Source organism: Mus caroli, unplaced genomic scaffold, assembly GCF_978045245.1.
Source record: "Mus caroli unplaced genomic scaffold, Mus_caroli_1 scaffold_9, whole genome shotgun sequence".
Classification (NCBI taxonomy): domain Eukaryota; kingdom Metazoa; phylum Chordata; class Mammalia; order Rodentia; family Muridae; genus Mus; species Mus caroli.
Genome location: NW_028227264.1, coordinates 8,427,369 through 8,450,026, shown reverse-complemented (window position 1 = coordinate 8,450,026; position 22,658 = coordinate 8,427,369). Strand labels below are relative to the sequence as shown.

Genomic DNA, 22,658 nt, shown 5'->3' with positions numbered 1-22,658 from the left:
TAATGAAACACTGCCACCTAGTGGAATCACAAGACAGAAAAGTCTGAAAAGGATTGCAAGAATTCCATGGCACTTTTCAGTTTTAATAACAGAAGTTAATCTGAATACATGATACCTCAAGCAATCCAGCTGTACTTGAAGCAGTGGTGTTATTACCCTTTCCCTGACTCTGATAATGGAGTTCACATTTACTTAGAAGCAAAACCTACAGCACTCTGTTCCCCTCTGTCCCTGTTCATCCACTGGGCCACTCCTCCGGAGTCTTAAGTCCTGCTCTTGTCCAACCTCTAACCTCCACACAGGGTTAGACTCAGAATCAGAGACAACCAATATCCCAGGCATGGGTCTCCATAGCACAGCCTGAGCGAGAACTCCGTTGACCTGAAAATTCTTGGAAGACTTCTATTATGTTCCTTTAAAAAATTGTAAGATTTGGTTCTATCCCAAGGATAAGTAGTGTATCTATTTTAATCTTTAAATGTTTTCTATTTTCAAATGACTCTTTTTAAAAAGTGGAGTCCTGGACACTGTGGAATTTTTATCTGCTAATACAAATTCATCTCAGTGGAATGGGCTGACACTGAAGAAGAGAAGACAGCATGAATACCTTAGTTAGATCCTGAAAAGTGACCATATCCAGTTTGTTCACTCATCTGGTGTTTAATTAAATTTCTAAGCATTGTCTTGGACTTTAAAATATGCTGAGATGGTGGAAAGATAATTCTTTTAAATTATTTATTTAGATGTGATATGCTGATATATACCAGGCATGCAGACAGAGAGAAGAAGGTCTTTATAGTGCTGTGAGCATAGATCCTGACTCTAAAATCCTATATCAGAGCAAAATTGTAGCTAGCTAGGAGAGGGCATCAGGGCTTGTATGTACAGTGATATCTAGAATCAATATACTACCTAAGTATTTCATAGACCTCCAAGTTGATAAAGAGTTGAGTGACTTTCAACAGACAGGAAGTGCACAATTCATACATACAGAGAGATTTGAGCTCCATACAATGCCACCTAGCCTCATAGCTTAGTAACATTGGCTCCAGCTGGAAGGGGATGCAGTCTCTTCTTTCTGTTAACATTGAAGGTTATGTCTCACACCAGAGGCTCTGATGAAAGTCTTCACACAGAATCCCATCAATACTGACCAGGCACTAGCTAGAAAGGACATCCACTCCTAGAGTGTCACCAATGGACCATAGCAAATGCACATAACAATTCTTATTTACAAGATTTGTGGTGGGGAAGTATGCTTATTGGCTGGATTTGTGAGGTATGTTCGCCTAATGCTCAGGATCCTGCCTTGGCATTGTAAATCTCCTTCCTTGCTCTTCCTATGTACTGGGATTACAGGCATGCAACACCAAACCTGATTGTCTTTTTTTTTTCTGAAAAAGGGAAAATTATGGTGATATTTTCTCAATGACTAAAATTAAATTTAGGGAGTGATGGTAACTTTTAAGACAACAGCTTGAGGTCTGCAAGGTGACTACAGGTTTAGGAAACTGATTTACCTATATTCCTCCAGCCCTGGACTTAAGGAGATCATTGAGGAAGAACTCTGAGACAGTAACACACCAAAGTGCAGATATAAGCAGGTGGCCCAAAGTGAAGGAGACACGAAATGAGGGTGGATGGTCTGGAATGTGTGCTTTTCTGCAGAAGCAGCTTCTGTTCAAAGGTCTAAGGAATATTAAAGCATGGAATTTAGAGAAATTAACAGACTTTAAGCTGTAGAGCATTTTGCCTTCTAATCACAGAGAACCTAGTTTCCTTTTTTTTAAAAAAAAAAAAGTTTAGTTTGGATTATGTCTTTCTACATCTTATTTCCAATTACCTTGACTCATGAGTGGATTCTAAGTGTCTTTCTCTAACAATAGAACCTCTTCATTCATTCAAAATCAAAAGGCAATCAAATCAAGTAAAAAAAAAAAAATCCCATGTCCAAATTCAAAAGTAGTAACACTGAAGGCTATTTTATATACAGATACACACATGCCAAGTCCAGCTCAGCCATGTAAGCAATGGAATGACATGGTTCCTGCCCATGGAGCAAAAGCAGCAGGGCATGGGCCTCCACAAGTATTGATGGTTGCTGTGGCTGTAAGGCTTGTTTGTAGAATACTGTACAAATTTCCATGCTTCCACTTCAAGAAATGTCCTCTCTGCCCAGGCTAATGACTCCAGGATAATCAGAAACAGTACGAGTTCAGGAGATGAGAGTGGATCTAATGTCTCAGCAAAATGATAAATGCTATGACCTTAAGAAAATCTCTTAAGGATGTGGGAAAGAACTCTGAAAATATGAGTTCAAAAATATGTAATTTTTCAACTATGCAAAATATAAGGATGCAATATGAATTGAATGAGGGGTCTCATGAGCCAGCTTGTCAGAAAGATACTACGGGAAAGAAATAAAGAGATTGAGGGAGTGATGATCGAAGGGCAAGGTCCCATCCAGTTTACAAAGGCAGGCAGAACTCAATTCTTTTGTAATGTTTTTTTTTTTAAAAATGGACTTGCTGTCTTTTTCCTAAGATTCAAGGGTCTAGCCAAGCAGTGGTGGTGCACGCCTTTAATCTCAGCACTTGGGAGGCAGAGGCAGGCAGATTTCTGAGTTCAAGGCCAGCCTGGTCTACAGAGCGAGTTCCAGGACAGCCAGGGGGCTATACAGAGAAACCCTGTCTCGAAAAACAAACAAACAAACAAACAAAATAGTCAAGGGGCTGAGGTCATGGAATGCTGATGTGTGAGATGATCATGATGGAATAAATGTCTAAGTTGATATGGAAATTTAAAACTGGGCTTTTGTCTGCAGCATGAGTTGAGCTAACAGAGAGCAATAGCAGTTCTTTCTTTTTCAAAAATTTTTCCCTAAGGAGAGCTGAGATGCCTGGAAAGCTCTGGAGTGTAAACAAAGCTCTTAAAGAATTTATTTTAACAGGATTTTTTTATTTTGGTTGGAAAATCGGTGGAGAAAGACACAGCTCTTTAAGAATTTTCATAGCTCTCTTAGAATTTTTCCTAACAGTATTTCTAACCTTGATCAGAAATCCCAAGAATTACTTAGAGAGCTAACACAGCTCTTTTAAAATGTTTTCTGGCTTTCTGATTTTGATTGGGAAACCCAAGAATTACTTTTAGACTTTTTCTAACAGGATTTCTGTCTGACTTGGTTCGAAATTTTAAGAAAATTTTTTAGCAGCTTTTCTGGCTTTGGTTGGAAAATGCATGAGCTATCCAAAGAGCTTTTAGAATCTTTACTAGCAGAGAGAGGTGTCTCAAACAATAAAGATAATAGAAATAGAGGTGTCTTGAGCAGAAAGCTAGTTGTTTGAACCAGAGACAGAGCTGTCTTGAGCAAAAGCAATTGAGAGGCCAAACCTACTTCAACTCGGGACCAGTCCCCAGTCTTAAGGTGAAAAAGTGAATCATAAAAAACAAAAAATTTTAGGCGTTTAGGCCCAGGCTTGAGAATGTGACCTTTGTGACTCAATGCTCCAAGGCATGCTAATCATAAAACAGACAGCGACATTCCTCCACCCACCCACTTCCTGGGTTCAGGGAATATCTGTTCAAAAAGGGTCACCTGGCCCACTCTGACCGCTCCTGAAACCTGCTATGCAAATATGCTATTGTTAGAGACTCATAGAAACTGTCTTGACTCCCACTCCCTTGTGACTCTTTACTGGTATTTTGGTATTTTCCAACAATACCCTCCCCACCCCTTTGAGTTGTGGTTTCTTCCTTTAAATACCCCTTGTCCCAGCTACTCAGGGCCCACAGTCCTCTACCCCTGCGTGGTATATGACTGTGGTGCCCAGAGCACTCTTGGAATAAAAGTCCTCTTGCGGTTTGCATCAAGACCAGTTCTCGTGAGTGATTTGGGGGTGTCGCCTCTCCTGAGTCAGAACGTGGAGGAGTCCTCACATTGTAGGTCTTTCAAAGGAAAATAAAAGACTAAGAAATTAACCTGCAGTAGAACCCAAGCTGCATGAACATACCAGGAAGGACCCCACAGCTTGTCCTTGGTTAGAGTTACTTCCTAGCTACTTCCTAGCAACAGTTAATCAAAGATTATTCTGATTGTTTCAGATGTATTTTCAGACCGTTCATGATTATATTTGGTCTTGCTTCAGAGCACCCACTTGTAGGCCTACAATAGTTATTCAATTAGATACTTGCCAGGCTACTCCTCTCACTTGCTCACCATTTCCTATAAAGCCTTGTCCCTCTAAGAGTTTGGGGCTACTCCCTCCCTTTCTGCTTTCAGAGATGGCAGTGCGGCCCAAGCTTGAGCTCATAATTAATGTGATTACATAGGAATCAGCTCCTTAGTGGCCTTTTGGGGTTCATGAACGCTTGCTGGCACAACACTATCTTGAGCAGACCACAGAGACAAGAGCTGTTTACAAGAATCTGTCAAGGGAGTCATCTCAAGCAGACTACAGGCTGTCAGCCTGGACCCACAATTTGACTTTGAGTTGTTCTTTTTGCCTCTCTCAGACACCCCTACTCTCAGGACCCCTGCAAAGCCAAGGCTGGTTCTTGGTGCACATACACACACACACACACACACACACACACAGCTTTTAGGTAGAGTACTTTTAGAACAAGCATCCATCTTATCCAATCTGCCTCGACTATAAAGCAGACATGAGTGGCCCCCAAAAGTCACAATTATAAACCCACAACTGCATATTCAGTCGATTTTTATAGAAAGCATAAACTCATGTTTATAGAGAGTATTCATATGTGTTAACTCATCTATCTACCATAATTATTTTGAATTTGAGTTAAACAATTGTCATCTACACTTCTTCAGAATTACCTCTAACTTAGCATTGAATGGATAACATTTATACTTCTAAACCTAAAATGGTATAACAGTGTAACATCCAAACCTAGTTTTTCAAGTTTGAAAGAGTCTGGACTGTCAGACAGCTAGTTAAGAATTACCAGGTTTGAAGGTCACTAAGAAAGGACCAACCCTTTTAAGAAACAGCCTGCAAAAAAACAAGAGCTGAAACTGCAAGGCTTCAATTCCTAGTCAAAACAAAACAAACAAATAAACAAACAAAAAAGAAAACTAAAGAAAAACAAGACAAAAGAAAAAAAAACCTAAGATCTGAATCATGTTTTGGGCTCTTGATGGACGTGAGACATTATAAACTACCCCCCAAAAGATAATAAGACTATTGTCTAGCATAAAGCTTTCTATTAAAGAACAAAGACAAACTGGTCCCTTCCCTTAAGAGTTAATTCAAGTAAACCTGCCACTCACCCATTCAATAAAATACCACCAAGAAAGCCAGCTGTCCAGATATTTTAGAAAATACTGAAGCATACCTATACATGTAGGTCAGCACAGTGGTCTCTCAACCCTTGGGAGCATTTTCCTCTATAATTGTCCTTCAATCACTGCCAATTCTGACCTCCTGAAAGTGTTTTGCTCCACAGTAGACTCTCTGGCCCTGTCAGCACTCACCCTGACAATATTTTCCTGTCTAATTATCCCTTTAAGCACTTTCTACTCTCACCGTTTAAAATGCCCCCACTTTACTCAGTAGTAAACAGAACACTCAGCTCGCTACCTGATAGAGCTTTCTCCCTGAAGCCATATCCACTCTAATTACGAGAAAGACAGCAAGAACATTTTCGGCACACCTGATAAGAACCCTTTAGAACCATGAAGGTCATGTCAGAGACAATGAAGGCTGCCTGAAGCAGTAAGTGTACTGTGGTAATATAATTGAGATTCTTCTCTCCCATGCTGGCCTCAGACTCATAGAGGTCTACCCACTTCTGCTTCCTGAGTGCTGGGATCAAAGGCGTGCTCCATGCTAAACTCAAGAATGAGCTTCTACATAAGAAAAAGTAAATTGGGTTAAAAACAAGGTTGGAAAAGAATACATTCTCAGCCACCACTTTAATCCCAGCACTCAGGAGGCAGAGGCAGGCGGATTTCTGAGTTCGAGGCCAGCCTGGTCTACAAAGTGAGTTCCAGGACAGCCAGGGCTATATAGAGAAACCCTGTCTCAAAAAAAAAAAAAAAAAAAAAGAATACAATCTCATTAATAATGTATATGTAAATATCAGTTCCTTTTTTTTTTATAAGCATAGCGAATCAATATGAGATGTTAGCAACAGAGAAGGTCCCAAGGCACATAACTATAGTGTTCTGTACTAACTCAGTAACTTCTCTGACTCAGTAACTTCTCGGAACATCTAAAAGTATACTAAGTAGTATATTTTTTAAATACATGCAATATAACTCAAAAATCTGTTTTTTTTTTTCAATCCACAAGTAAAGCTCTGCTATATTACACATAAAAAGGGTGGGGATTATTTCCTGCAATGTCAAAAGAAATAATATAAGTTACACTTAAATGTGACACACTTATAGAAGTTAGAAGGTAAAGTCTGTGGACATATATTCAGTATGGTCAGGAATTTAAAGAACATGAACTAATTTCGAGACAAAAGAAATATACAAGAAAACAGAATGGCCGGGCGTAGTGGCGCACGCCTTTAATCCCAGCACTCGGGAGGCAGAGGCAGGAGAATTTCTGAGTTCGAGGCCAGCCTGGTCTACAAAGTGAGTTCCAGGACAGCCAGGGCTATATAGAGAAACCCTGTCTCGAAAAACCAAAAAAAAAAAAAAAAAAAAAAAAAAAACAGAATAAAACATCTAGAGCTGAAAAATCCAGGATCTCAGGGGCAATGCCACTGCCTGTGACTGATGGCAGAGTGCTGCCTTCTTGGGTGTATGATAAAGAAATGAATGCCTGCCTCAGTGTTGGCCTGAGGACCAAGGGTGATTTAATGAGAAGCAAGGAGGAAGTCACTGAGGTGAGACCACCTGGTAGACACCTGATAATAACATCCATCTCTTCCACTTTGTGCCCTGTTCACCCATCCCATGACCACCGAGCAGCGGCTATGCAGCAGCTAAAATAGCAAGATGCAAATGAAAAGCAAAACACATAACCCCTGCCCCAGTGAAGCTCACAGTGTGGTAGGAAGACCCACGTTACACAAAAATTGTACTTCTCTTTGGTTTTAAAATGTAGTAGACGCTGTTTTAGTTATCTACATAGAACCTACTCCCCCAACTCTTCTTGGTATCCAAAATCACAATTTTCTTCATGTGGGCAGCAGAGTGTTGAGTCAAATTCTATAGGGGAAACATGGTGGTCTAAGGAGAAATGTCCCCTAGAAAGTCGTGTATTAATTTGTTAAACGCATGAAACTCAAGAAGAACGAAGACCAAAGTGTGGACACTGTGCCCCTTCTTAGAATTGGGAACAAAACACCCATGGAAAGAGTTACAGAGATAAAGTTTGGAGCTGTGATGAAAGGATGGCCCATCTAAAGACTGCCATATCCAGGGATCAATCCCATAATCAGCTTCCAAACGCTGACACCATTGCATAAACTAGCAAGATTTTGCTGAAAGGACCCAGATATAGCTGTCTCTTGTGAGACAATGCCGGGGCCTAGCAAACACAGAAGTGGATGCTCACAGTCAGCTATTGGATGGATCACAGGGCCCCCAATGGAGGAGCTAGAGAAAGTACCCAAGGAGCTAAAGGGATCTGCAACCCTATAGGTGGAACAACATTATGAACTAACCAGTACCCTAGAGCTCTTGACTCTAGCTGCATATGTATCAAAAGATGGCCTAGTCGGCCATCACTGGAAAGAGAGGCCCATTGGACTTGCAAACTTTATATGCCCTAGTACAGGGGAACGCCAGGGCCAAAAAGTGGGAGTGGGTGGGTAGGGGAGTTGGGGGGAGTGTATTGGGGACTTTTTGGATAGCATTGGAAATGTAAATGAGGAAAAATACCTAATAAAAAAATTAATTCTAAAAAAAAAAAAAAAAAAGAAAAGAAAGTCGTGTATTCAAACATTTGGTCCCCAGTCAGCAGTCTGTGGTTATGGAACCTTTGAGATGCACGGTCATACTGGAGGAAGTACATCACAGGACCCACCTTAAGAGTTTATAGCCTTACCTCACTTCTGGTTCTTTCTCTTTACATCCTCTGTGTCAATAAAATGTGACCCACCAGCTTCCTGCTACTTCTGCTTTGCTGTGCCTTCCCCACAATGAAGGACTCTATCCCTCTGAATTCACAAGGGATAATAAACATTATCTTCCTTAAGTTGCTCTTGGTCGGATTATTACTACATCAAGAGAAAACCAATAGAGATAGCCAAGCATGACAACGCTGGCCAATTCTAAACATAAATGAAGCAGCTGGGAGGGAAGACAGTATACTAATCCTTTAGCTCTCTTGATAAAGGAAACTCCAAAGACTAACTTTCCCATATTTCTGTCTTCTTTAAATTTCACAGGACATAGCTCTGGTGATTAGAGCAGAGCTCTGACAGCCATCTTATGGGGAAACCCAAGCAATTGCAGTTAGACTTCTCATTTGACATTTAGTTTTTCTTTCCTTTAAACATAGGCACATGAACTTGGTGAAATCAGTTAGATCCAGAAAGTGAGGCAGAGTCTGGAGAAAGTAAACACAAGGTGGTATTGAGAAGAACTGAGGAGGGAAAGGCTGTGTGCAAGCTTCTTTCAGCTGGCTATGTAAATTAATAGAATTTTAGGCTAATTTACATTGTAAGTTCCCAGTGCTTACAGTTGCAGAGTCCAATACAATATAACCTGCAGTGGTTAATTTTGACTGTCAACTTGACAAACTCTAGAATTACCTAGGAGACACACCTCTGCACAGACAAACATAGCTGCATAGGAATTTCTAGATTGGGTTAGTTCATGTGGGAAAACCAAACATAAATGTGGGCAGCATCATTCTACATTTCATAAAAGGGAGAAATTTAAACCCCAACATTCTTCCCTCTGCTTCCTGACTGCTGGGGACAGCATACAATGACAGGGACTGCCTGCAGTAGGCCAGGATGGAGACATCTCAGTAGCCTGTGCCAGCTCTCTGTAACAACAGTTGTTCCCATTTCTCCTAACCTTAGCTCTAGACAAACTGCTGTATAGATTTCATTTGTGCATGACTGCTTTTCAGTTGGCCTTGATGTGCATAATTATTCTATTATATCTGACTTTCTTATTTCTTCCTCCTTCTGCTCTGGTGAATTCTGTGAAACTAGATTTTCCTTGATGTAATGATTCTTAAACAATTAAAAATTGAGGCATGGGCACAGCACAGCACAGTCCTAATGGCCCAGGTACATGCTGTGTGTTCTCATCTTGGAAACAATGTAATAACTGCACCAAGGTAGTTACAGATTAAAGCTTAACTTGGGAAGAAAGTTTGAAAATATTATTAGAAAATGAAATAGAGCCAACATTGGAACCCCAAGAAAGGAAAAAACTATTGAAGTTATGAAATAAGTTTTGCACAACATTTAAGAGATAAGCAAGTATAGAATGTGTAAAATCTTATATTAGTAAAACTAAGTCAAACCACTGGGACTCCTAGGAGATTAACTGTGTGCAATGTGCAGAAGCAGAAAGCTAGCAGAACTGTTGAGTTAAGGGTTAACTTGATTCTTTCTGGCCACTGCCTGGCAGCTTTGCCCAGGTCATTTATCATTAGAGCTTCACAAGAAAATGCAAGTAGCTGGCCTCAGAGCTCTGAGCTCTGAAGTATAATGAGTCAAGTGTTAAAGTTTAAATAATGATCAGTTTGCAATTATTATTAGTTTGGTTATAGGCCTGGGAATAGGGAAAGCTTAAACTTTGGAGAACAATTCTAATTCTTAGCTCTTTGTGGGATGTGGGTATTCCTCTGAATTTGATTTGGCAATGATTATACAATGTCTTTTTTCCTATCTGCTTTTGGTGTATCAATAAAAGACTTGGGTAAAAGAAAGGCTAGAGAGCGAGGAGTGTGTGAAGAGCGAGTGAGACATATGTGAGGTGGATGTAGAGAGCATGAGAAGAGCTTGTAAAGAGTGAAGAGAGAATGTAAGGTGTGTATGAAGAGCGTATGTGTGAGTGAAAGGAGAGTGCATGAGGTGCGTATGAGATGTGTGTAAAGAGTGTGTGTGAGAGCGAAAGAGGTGTGTAGGAATGTGGAATTTCGAAGAAAGAAAAGCACACAGAAGAGCAGAGTGCGCAGGAGAATGCAGTGTGTGCAGCCTCAAATTGTGGGCGAGCAAACGAGCCAGAGAGGAGAGCAGAGAATGAGAGAGAAGAGATGGAAACTTCAAGCCTTAAAAATTTGCCTGTCAGTTTGTACCCAAAAAAGTAGTCTGTGTATATTTATTATGCGCCTTCCAGATATCCCTGCTTCCAGTTGAGAACTCCGATCCTGTGTCAAGGATGGACCCCAACACCTGACTGACGTCATCGGGTTCTTTCAGTTCCTGCCCTCATGCCTTCCCAGCAGTGATGAGCGACACCCTTGACGCTCTTGATAGTATATATAATCTCGTGCAGGCACAAACATATACATAAAAATAAATCTTTTCAAAAAGATGTTAAGGAAGACTTCTTGGCAAACGGAAAAATGGCAAACCTAACAATGAAGCCCGCACCAGCCTGGAAAAATCTCTGGAGGAAAGCTTCCATGCCCGCAGTCCTCTACCCCAGCAAATGGTCATCAGGAAACGAGCGCTCTGTAAATGTAGCAGGGAAAGGTTTCCTGGGACAGATCCTAGTGTGAGTGAGGTGTGGAGATCTACCCCAGCACACTGAGGCATCTGAGGCCCAGCACATAAACAGGAACTCTGCTCAGTAACAAGCAGACTACTGTTAGGTCACAAATCAGGAGCTAAGATGGTGGCACAGCTGCCAAATCCCTAAAATGGACACCTGAGCTTAGCCCAGACAGGCCTCCCTTAGGAATCAGAAACCTAAACACATGGCTCAGAAATCTTGTGACTTGGAGGCTCTGTTTGTTGGGTAACAGCTTCCACATTCCTCGACCCTTCACAGGCAAAAGAACATCTGTCAGTCATGAAACTGTCCTGATGACTTCACACACACACACACACACACACACACACACACACACACTCATGTGACCAGGCTAAGTCCTCTGTTTTACCTTAAAAGGAAAAGTTTTCTGGTAGGGGAAGCTTCTGCCCTTATCTGTAGAAATACTATAAAACCTTCTTGCTCCCCACAGTTGGGCTGCTGTCCCCTACTCTAGAGAGATAGCCCAGCTGTTTGTTCCAGCAATAAACTGCTTTTTCCCCTCAGAAGTATATTACTTAATGGTTTTCACTGCCCATGTTTATATTTGGTGCCTAACCCCATTCATCCCTGCAGACTGCTGTCATTTACCCGTATGCAACTCCAGACTTTCTGTCTGTCGTTTTCATTGTTCCTCTCTTGGAGCTGCCTGCTCAACTTTTCCTCTCTCTGTAAAGTCACACTGGAATGCCAGGAAGTTTCCCTACAACCTCTTGGGCACCCATCACTTGGTCAGGAAACCAATCCCTCATGATCTGGACATTCTCTTGATAAACCAGGATCCACTTGGGATGCCCTCTGGTTCAAGAGTCTGTCCAATGGCACTTAACCTCTGCCGACTCATCCCATCTCCTTTCCCCCTTCTCTACTCTCTCCTCTGTCCCCTCTCTTCTCTTGTTCTTTCTCTCTCATGCTGATCTCCCTCCCAGGGCCCACCTGGTCATGTTCTGTTCCTGACCCTTATATGTGTAGAGAAAACCTTGTCTTTACTCGAATCCTGGGATTTCTTTACTACTTCGCTCTCTCTAAGAGCACAAGAGATGGTTATCTAACTCTTCCCACTCAAAACTCATCCAAAACTTCAACTCCTCTTGCCTGTTTCCTTAAGTCTCTTTCCCCATATGGATTTGGAGATACCACACATTCAACCTGCAAATTCTCAGAGATCTTAAGAACCTTGCCATCACATGGGTAAGTGATCCAGAAATGCCTTATATCGAAGCACTCCACTCTCTCTGCTCCATCCCTTCCTCCTCTGCCTCTCCTACCACGCCCATCAGATTCTCCAGGCAAGGCTAAGTCTCCTTGCCTACCCAATCAGAACATAGAGCCCTCAGTCCAGCTCCTGTAGACTTTGAGATAGAGGACTAGGCTTCCCTGTAGGTGCCTCCCCAGGACAATCCCCAGGCACCTCCCTTGTGTGTCTTCATAAGAGAGAAGGATATTTGTTAAGCTTTCCCTTTTGTCTAACTCCACCTACAGATACCTGAAAAGTGGTTATGGGTATGTGGATCATTGGAGCCAGTCAAACAGAGTTTCAAATGTCTTTTCTAATTATTTAAAAAAAAAAAAAAAGTCGCATGCTGTTTTATTCTACTAAAAAGCTAGCTCTGAAGACGGAATTTGGCCTACCCACTTTAGACCCAAGCATGTTTACCTAAAAATTTCCACTAATGCCTCTGTCCTTGGTCAGGCTTGTCTCCTGATTCTGTACAAGGGAGAAGGAGGGCAATAGAACATCCCAGGAAAAAGATATATTATGTCTGAGAACAGCTAAGAAGGAAACTATTTCCAATAAGGGCTACTGTTGTTTACCTCATGGTATTTACATTTTTATAATAAATAAAAATTTAAGTATGATTACAGATGCTTGGTTTTCTTAATGTTCTTCCTTTTTCTTGATTTTATTTACTAAAATCACAGCCACATATACCTTTAAAGCTTTTGCCCAAACAAACTTACCCTGTCTTAGGATCTGGAAAAACACTGAGGTAAAATCCCCCCGCCCTCCTACACACACACACACACACCAAAAGTTATTTTAAACCTTGTAACAAAAAAAAAATTTAGCCGGGCGTGGTGGCGCACGCCTTTAATCCCAGCACTCGGGAGGCAGAGACAGGCGGATTTCTGAGTTCGAGGCCAGTCTGGTCTACAAAGTGAGTTCCAGGACAGCCAGAGCTACACAGAGAAACCCTGTCTCGAAAAAAACCAAAAAAAAAAAAAAAAAAAAAAAAATTTATAGTTTAAAAAAAATCTATGTACAAGTAATCTTAACGTGCTAAAGCATGCATATATGCAACTTGGATCCAATTCTTGCTTAGGAAAATAATTAGTTGGGGGGGGGAGGTTAAAAGCTTAAATGATGGCCCTCAAATCCCTCAGAGAAAAGTGTTGGCAATGGCATTTAAAGTCTTTAATGGGCAGGAGGAACAGGAAAACACCATAAAAGGCCCCCTGTGAAAAATACCAGCTTTCAGCAGCAGCCCTGAGACTACCTCTGAAGAATATGGGTCACCCATGGACCCCACTTGGAACTTGCTTCAAGTGTAGCCACAACACTGGCCACTGGGGAAAGAAGTGTCTTCATCCTCTGCCTGCCACCGGGACCTTGTCTGAACTGTGCATAGGTGAGACAGTGAGGAGTCACCTGACCCTCTTTATCTTCTCAAGGAAGGTCACTACCCCAAGCTCCTCCCCCCAGGAAACCCTCTTAGATCTTCTTGGCCTAGAGACTGAAGACCAACACTGCCCTAGGACCTCAGCCTCTAACAAGGCCATCAAGGTCACCACAGAAGCACAGATAGAGAAACTGTACAGACAGAGAAAAAGTCTCTGTCATTATTAATTAATATGGGTGTCACTTGAGCCATACTTCCTGCTTACTCTGACAAACACATTTCTCAGACCTCAGGGGTGCTGATGACCCCTTCACTGTTCCCTCTGCAGCCATCTGATGGTTCATGTCTTCTTCTTCATACCTAGCTGCCCAACCCCTTTATTGGGCAAGGATATTGGCTAAACTAAGCCTTTCCACTGCCTTCATCCATTCCTCCAGAATTTTCCTTCTTCTCCTACTCTCTGAGGACAATACCCTCCAGTTCAGCATTCTTTTAGATACAAACTGAGCCTACTTTCCTATTTTATATTAAGTAATTAAATTATGTCAGTCTTGTGGAGGTGAGACCCACAGGGATGTTTTGATAGATAAAATATTTTTAGTGTTTCATCTGCACAAACTTTAAAAGTTGATTTTCCTTTTAAAGAGACAAATGTCATTATTGCTGCTGTTCAGTAGATTAATTGTTTAATAATTGTTTAATTAATTGTTTAATAATTGTTTAATATTGGATGGTGACCTTCTAGATGGCTAGACCAAAGATGAAATATTAGCATTGTGTGGTAAGACTCATCTATTGCTCTCTAGACCTGATTGTAGTCCCTACACACCTGAAAGCCTGGACTAAGAGTGGATTGGGTTTGACTTTTGTTTAAATTAAAAAGTACATTTCTTTTTCTCAATGTTTAGAATGAGTGGGTAAAACGTAATTCTAGTAAGGTCCAAAGTAGATGTAGTTGAGCAGATACTATAAATAAAAAAGGAGTTTAAATATAAAATGTTCTACTTTGTGAATATGCGAGTATATAATAAAATTCCCTTCATCCATCTATCCCCTTCCTTTCAAATAAACCTTAGTTTATAACTTGCTGGTTTGTCTAGATTCCATTGCCTTTTATGTAGCACTGGGACAGATTTGGCTATAGTTTTAGTCATCTACTTTAAGAGTTTGTCTTCCGATAATCCAAAGGAAAAGAAGTTTACATTCTTGAATACATATTAGCCTCGGCCTAAATAACGATTCCTTTGAAGTAAACACTTGCCAGGAACAGAACTGACAGATTCTCTACCTGCTCACTCCCTAACATATACTGCTGCGCTGTGCTCTCGAGAGATTCCCCTATTCCTTTCCTAGGTCTTTTTTTAAAAACTCAGTTTCAGTACTAAGGTATACAACTGGATGTTTTTCCTGATGATACAATGTCGGGAAGTTATTCATATCTAAGAACTTCGGACTGGTCTGGGAAAGATGATGGATTGAATACTCCATTGAATTTTGTCTGGAAGTCTGGCAGAGTTACAATGTTGTACATTTTGTGGAGGCTTATGTTTTTGTACTTTATATTTTAAATAAGATAGTTTTAGAGTCTTGAGTGAAGAAGAGCCACCTTTGTATTCCATAGTAATAACCAATCCCTAACTCACCCTCTACATCACGAAGGAACTCCATTTGCTCCTGCAGGCTTCTTCAGATCGCCCTACACATCAGTGCGGAAGTCTACATTCTGCTCCAAATCACACACAGAATCCAGTGGACTGTGACTTTCCCAGTCATGAGTGGGATAGGTTTGGCAACCTCAGTAGCTGATAGAGATCTGGCTGCAGAGCAGGGAGGGGGGGAAGGGCGCTGGGGGGTGTCATAGTTTATATTTATGTCAGTAGATCTCTACCCAGTTGGCAGAAACCATCCAACAGTCAACCTTGGCCCTACCACTCCTTCAAGACCAACTCACCTTCCTAGCTTCAGTGGTCCTATACAACTGAAGGGCTCTGAACTTGCTGCTGCCAAAAAGTGCAGCACTTGACTCTTCTTCAATAAAATATATGGTGGTCATAAGTAAATCAGTCTGCCCAAGAGGAAGAGAGGATTAAAAAATAAAAAACTCACATAAATTGGCTTATAAATCTCGACCTCCATGGACCAACTCCAGCAGAGACAGGATCCTCAGTATGTCTACTCTAGAGCCCTGGTATTTAACCTCTCCTTGGCCCGCTGGTCTCTATCCTTCTCATAATGATAATTGTTACCCATATCTTTAGAATTTTTTTCAGAAACATCTGTAAAATTACCCAATGGTCAGTGAACTGGAGGCTTTGGACAAAATCCCCTCAAGTCTCTTACCGTCACTCGCCATCCTAACATACTGTTTTGGACCATGGTTGCAGCCCATTATCCACCTCTTCAAAAGATGGTTTGGATAAACAAAACCAACCTCAAGATGCAGAGCTACCGCTATATCCTTCATTCAGAGCAGCCATCAAGGATTACCACATACATGAGGAAAATCTACAGCATAAATAAAGACATATAGGAAAAAAATTAATTACAAATAGGGTTAAACTAATGCAAGAGAAAACAAGCTTTGACCAACTCTATTTAAAATCTTTTGGAAGTTTCAGATTAATACAGCCAAGTGTTAACAACAAGCAGCTCTGAAAAAAATAAAGACATCATAAAATAACAGAAAAATGTGGGAAATTTTTAAAAAATGCCTGTTGGGACCAGAGAAATGGCTCAGTGGTTAAGAACTCACTGGCTGCTCTTCCAGACGTCCAACATCCACTTCCCAGGACGCACAAATGGCAGCTCACAATCATCTTTAATGCCCTCTTCTGGCCTGGAAGACACTGCACACACTTGGTGCACAAATGCATGTGCCAGGAAAATACCCATTCACATAAAATAAAATAAATTAAAATAAAATAAAGTAAAAATACCAGAAGTAAAACTTTCAGTGCACGGACAAAATTATAAAATAGCTGACTTTTTACAAACTCATGTGGGGAACTCATAAACAGAAATATATCTAACATACAGAAGGTATATGGCTATCCCATTTCAGAGGTAAAATAAAAACAGAGAATAAAATACTCAAAGAAATACTTCAGTGGGTTGAAGAAAATAATTCTTGGGATTAAGGAAAACAATTGTCCAACAACACAAAACACACATCCTGGCACAATATTTTTTTTAAATAATTGAAGCTTCAAAGGAAGACAACGCAAACTGCTTCCACCAAAAGGAAAAGAAAAGGAAAAAAGGAACAAGGAAAGATAGAGGAAAAGAAAAAGAAAGTGCTGACTTTGACATTCGAAAATGCATTCAAACTTGATGCTAAAAGATCCTGCGGCAATGCCCACAATGCCTTGGAGATGAGGAGGATCTAGGAAATGGGTAATCCAGAACTTGGGGGCTCACATGTTGCCCTAACTGCCACTTCTAGGAAGCTATTTGAGAATACAACAACCCAGATGATTACATTGCTCAAAGAAAGGTGAAAGGGAATCCAAAGCACAGTGACAAGCTGAGCACTTGTTGTTAAAAGTCTTCCCAGAGCTGGCTGTGGGCAAGGAGCTTCCCAGTAGCAAGAACTACAACAGAAATCTCAAGCAAAGACTAAGCAAAACTACAGTCATCAAACCCTGTGCTGAACCAGGAAATCTCAAGGGCTAGTATCATTGCTCTGTTGAAAAACTTAAGAAGAAATTTGGAATTAAGTTGCAGAAGAACGGACAGAGAAGAAGCCGACATAAGGGGAGATGGACTATGAGCACATGGCCAGGAGAAACAGAGAATCCAGATTACCAAACTCAGTGCCATAGAAAGTCCCCTCTGATCCTTCTTCCAGTTTGAACCTGCACCCGGAGCAGACCTGGGGCTCTGGATCTACAGCCACTCCTACAATACCCAGAGGGAGCCTGACTCCCAGGTGCTCTGAAACTCTGAGGATCACAGGATCACGGGTACTCTGACACACACAGGATCACAGAAGAAGCTGGACTCCCAGGAGATCAGACACACCCAGGATCACTGGAGTTCTGACACACTCAAGATCACAGTTGAGACCACAACATCTTTTCCAATACCCAGAGTGACTGGGACCCTCACAGGAACCAGAGAAACATAAACCCCTGCACAGCCAGAGGCACGAGTTCCATCCAGCTTACACCTACCTGTGCCTGGAGCAAACCCAGGGCTCTGGCTCACAGACCCATTCCTACAACACCCAGAGAAAGCTTGGCACCCAGGAGCCAAGCCAAGACACAACAGGATCTCAGGAGCTTGGTCAACTTGGATTTCAGAATCTCAGAGGCAGCTTGACTCCCAGGAGCTCTGACACACCCAGGATCTCAGGATCACAGGATCCTTGAATCACAGGATTACAGAGACAGCTGGATTCTGAGGAGTTCTGACACAACCAGGATCACAGGAAGGACAGACTCTAGTCAGAGACAACAAGGGCAGATAGCACTAGAGATAACCAGATCATGAGAGACAAGCACAAGACCATAAGCAACAGAAACCAAGGCTATTTGACAACATCAGAACCCAGTGCTCCCACTATAGCAAGTCCTGGATACCCCAACACACCAGAAAAGCAAGATACGGATTTAAAATCACATCTCATGATGGTAATGTTATATATAATAGGTATAATATATGTAGTTTTGTATATATTCTTATATATATGTTTTATATATAATGTATAATATATTTTTATATATATTATACAGATTATATATTATAATATATAACATGTATATTTTATATATAACATAATTATATACATAATATATCATGATGTTATATATAATTAATGGTATAGTAATAAGTCAGATTTTATATATATATTATAATGTTATATATCATATATATTATATTACACATGATATAGGAACTAGAATATTGTATAATATATTATATAATAATGTATAATATAACATATAATATATAATATAATATATAATTATATAATATATCATATATAATGTATAATTATATAATATAATATATTATATATTTTATTATATTATATGTAATATAATAATATATAATGTAATGATTGATGATTATGAATGTTAATATATTTACTATAATGCATTATTGATTTATTAACATGTATGATATAATATAATTATAATATATTTTAATACTATATTATATTATATACATTTTTTCCTTTTTTTTTAAAGATTTATTTCATTTATATGAGTACACAGTAGCTGTCTTCAGACACACCAGAAGAGGGCATCGGATCCCATTACAGATGGTTGTGAGCCACCATGTGGTTGCTGGGAATTGAACCCAGGACCTCTGAAAGAGCAAGCAGCCAGTGTTCTTAACCACTGAGGCATCTCTCCAGCTCTACCTCAGTTTCCTTAAGCCTCTACTTTTTAATTCTTCCTCTTCTTCTGTCCACCTTCCTCAGCAGAGTCTAAGAACCTCCACTGTGTTCTGGTTTTCTAGTCTGTGCTAATGAGGAAACCAACCTCTTTGGCTCAGGGTTGCTGGGGACTGGCTGCATACTCCTATGTAAAAATGCTAGTATTATAGTATAGTGAAGAAATGAGACTTTACTCATCCAGAGACAGATTCTGCTTCTGGAAATTCATTTTCCCCCTTTTATTTACTTAGTAATTTGGTGTTTTTGAGATGGGGTCTCTATGTAGCTTTGGATATCCTGGAACTCACTTTGTACACCAGGCTGGCTTTTGAACTCTTGAGTGCTGGGCTTTAAGACATACATCACCATACCAGGCCTCCTTTTTTTTTTTTGACTGCGAGTACAAGGTCTTAGTTTGCAATGACAATAGCAAAAGTACCAAGCACAGTGGTTCACATCTTTCACAGCACTCCGGAGGCTGAGGAAGGAGGGATGCTACCAGCTACAGGCTACCTGTACATACATTGCCTCACATCAATCTGCCCTGGTCTAACAAACCATATTCCTGAGTTAGGCAGTTTAGCCCCTCCCACACAGTTATCCATGCTCTTAAAGACAGCATCTCCTTGTTAATTTCCAATCCTCAGAACCAACCTACCCATCTACAAGAAGGTCCTGATAACTGAGAAAACAGAACATGAACACATGAAACTTAACTCAGAAAACAAGTCAGAGTACAGAGAATAAGTGAGGTATGTGTATTATTTTAGAAATCTTTTTAAAAAAGAAATGTCTCTAATAGGATAAAATAAACTCTATAAAAGTCAATATCACATCTATAATTTAAAATAAGGGTATTAAAGCCAGCAGGGATAATGGACTAAATTCTTTATATTTTATAGCATGTACAGTTGCTAATTTTATGCATTTCCAGTAGGTGTCAATAGATACTCTTTATTGCAAACTACAGATAATGTATGTGGTAACTTGCAGAAAAATTGAAAACAGACAAGTTAAAGTGAATGCATTAAGAAATAGCAACCCAACCATCAGCACTTTGGGGGTATTAGAAACGCTGATAAGGGAGGAGACCTGGAAATGGGTGCTCTAGTACACCACGCATCGTTATTAAAATTATCAGATGTAATTTTACTGTGGAAAAGGACACAGTGACATTAGTAGAAATGCACTGCAAAGGAAGGCCAGCCAAAGGCAGGCAGCTCTCACATCTGACATAATGAAGTGCTAGCTGACCATCAAACCCAGGAGTGGCCAAAAAGACCAGCAAAGGGAATAAACAGATCCCAGTAAACCACGCGCTTTTCTTGGGTTTCGTTTTTTTGTTTTTCTGCATTCTTGTTTTCCACAAGAACTGGCTAATGGCCTGGTTGTCTGCCCATATGAATTTCTTAAGAAGCATTCATTCCCTCACACACGTTCAGTTTGCCACCACGCCCATTGCCTTCACAGAAAAGGCTGTCTCGATCCACCCAGCGTGGTCGGTGGACACACTGCTACCGATTTTTCAACACATTCATTACTGAAATGTAAAGTGGTGACATTTTGGCTTGTTCAAATCCATTGTACAGAAACATTTCCAAATGCTAAGAAAGAAAACCGCACTTGGATTCCAATCCAAGAATCTCGAAAACCAAAAGGAACCTTAATGCACAGTAACAGCTGCACAGTATTTTTTTCACCTAAAAGATAAAACACACCTGTATGCAAATAAGTCTGTGCTATATTAATATTGTTAAAGAAAAAATAAATATTCAAAATTATATATTGTACAATATTTGTTCAAACAGTTACACACACACATGCATGCAGGCAATATGTTTAGGTGTTGTATGCTGGAAATGCTGCTTTCACTCATATATTCTTATTATAATATTTTTGTGGAACAAGTTCTCACTTTGTAGCCTTGGCTGGCTGGGAACTCCCAGCAATCCTCCTGCCTCAACCTCCCAAGCACTGAGATAACAGATTTGTGCTATCACAAGTGGCTATTTACTTTTATTATTTCTTTACAACCAATATTACTCTTTACATATTTTAAGAAATCAAGTCATGTCTCAAATGTTCTATCGCGGTGAGCTGACTTTGGGGGAGGAGCTTGCTATTTCCCACGATTCAGTCTCAAAAATCTAGGGAAAATTCCCTCCAACAAGTGGCCCTTTGTAGTCTAGGGTGGGCCACTTCGGAGTGAATTAGAGAGAGGCCTAAGGCAGGAGACCTTCGGGGCTGGGTCTTGATCCGGACCAGGGCATCGCCGTGCAACCGGGTAGGGTCAAGATGGTGGGCGAGCGGTAGCCAACAGTTAAGTGCACGGGGAGCTGCGGGAGCGCGCGAGCTGCGGGCTGCGCGCCCCCGAGGCCGCGGCCGGGGTGCACGGGGAGCTGCGGGGTGCGGGCCTCGGGCCCCGGAGCGCAGTACCTTCCCAGTGCAGCTCGCCTCCAGGCTCGCGCTGCAGGAACTTGTACCAGAACGTGTCAACGCGGCCCGGCTCCGCCCCGCCGGCCTCCTCGTACGCCTCCAGCTCCACCTCGGCGAGCCACAGGCCGGGCTCCTGCAGCGCCAGCGCAGCGGCACCCGCCGCGGTACCCGCGGGCCTGAGACGCACGGCGCCGCGCGGCTCCCAGCGCCCCAACTCGGGCCGCGAGCCCGCGAGCAGCAGCTCCTGCCGAGCGCCGGCCACCGCGGGCGGCACCACCACGCCGAAGCGGAAAAGCATGGCGGTGGCCCGAGTCCTGGGAGCCTGGCGAGCGGCAGCGGCGGCGGCGCGAGCTCCGGGGCCGCGCGGAGACGTGCGGCGCCGCGCGTTTGTGGCCCGGTCACGCGGCCGTGGGATCTGGGTTCCCAGGCGCCCCGGAGCTGCAGCCGCAGGAAGAGGGCATTCGGGGCTCGCGAGAGGCTGGGACCCACACTGGACCTAGGAGGGAGGAAAATGACACCCGACATTGTCCTGTCGTCTTCCCAGAGATCTGAAATCACTTTTACTAAGTCACAAAGGAAGAAAGAGTTGTCTAGCTTGAACCTCCAGCCTCAGTGAAGTTGGATGATCCAAGATTTACCTGTAACCCTCAATCAAGCACCCCAACATTTAGTCCTTATGGGCCTCTGATTATAAAGTGGGAATAATACATATGAATAATGTTCTTTAGAGACCCTCCACTCCATACACAAAAAAACCAGCGTTCATCAAACACACAAAATACTTTCCCTTGCCTAAAGGGACTACAGAGAAAAACAAAAACAAAATTTCAGTCTCCTCTTTTTAGCGTGTGTAAGTTGATCTCAAGATCAAACAAAGAGAAAACCTTGATTGTGAGATGACAAAGTTTAGAAACAAGGTCTCACTGTGGAAATCAGACTGGCCACAAACTTTTGAGATTCTCCTGCCTCTGCTCCTGTGTGTGTGTGTGTGTGTGTGTGTGTGTGTGTGTGTGTGTGTGTGTGATAAAAACCTATATAATTTTCTTCTTGGGGAAAAATACCAGAAAAATAAATAAAAGTTGCTTCTTGCAAATATTAGCACTTTAGGTCAAGAAACAGCTGTGTCATTATTTGGCCTCTGGGAGCAGAGGAAGCTGCTTCACCTTGTTATTAATATGAATAAAGAAATGTCTGGAGTGGCTGGGGTTCGTTCTGGTCAGTGCGAGCCCCAGGCCACCTTGGGCATGAACTCCGCAGACCTTCCCAAGGTCCCCAGAGAACTCTCCATGCTGCAGGCGCCCTAGCACACCCAGGATCTTAGGATCACTGAGGAGGAGAGTCAGCAACCAGAGAGGGCTCTGACCCCATGACTCAAAGGTGAGAAAGCCATCTTGTATCCCTGATAACTCAGAGACCAGTCTGAGCAGGAGAGCACGAGGGCCTCAAAAGCAACAGAGCTTCTTAGACAGGGCCCTTTTGGGCTTCATCCTCAGCCAGGAGGCAGAGCTGAACTCCAGACCTC

The 22,658-nt window shown here is 41.7% G+C and overlaps 1 protein-coding gene across 2 annotated transcripts in view; it reads right to left on the bottom strand.

Moving 5' to 3' along the window:
• Epm2a (EPM2A glucan phosphatase, laforin) overlaps positions 1-21,542 on the bottom strand; it is a 109,649-nt gene extending 88,107 nt beyond the window's left edge. Inside the window, exon 1 of one of the 2 annotated variants that reach the window (XM_085842632.1) lies at positions 21,137-21,542. In XM_085842632.1, coding sequence (XP_085698758.1) covers positions 21,137-21,434 — 298 coding nt within the window. In that variant the 5' untranslated portion in view covers positions 21,435-21,542. The remainder of the gene's footprint in view (positions 1-21,136) is intronic. The other variant, XM_021174675.3, reaches the window with a different exon arrangement.
• Between the last annotated feature and the right edge of the window lie 1,116 nt (positions 21,543-22,658).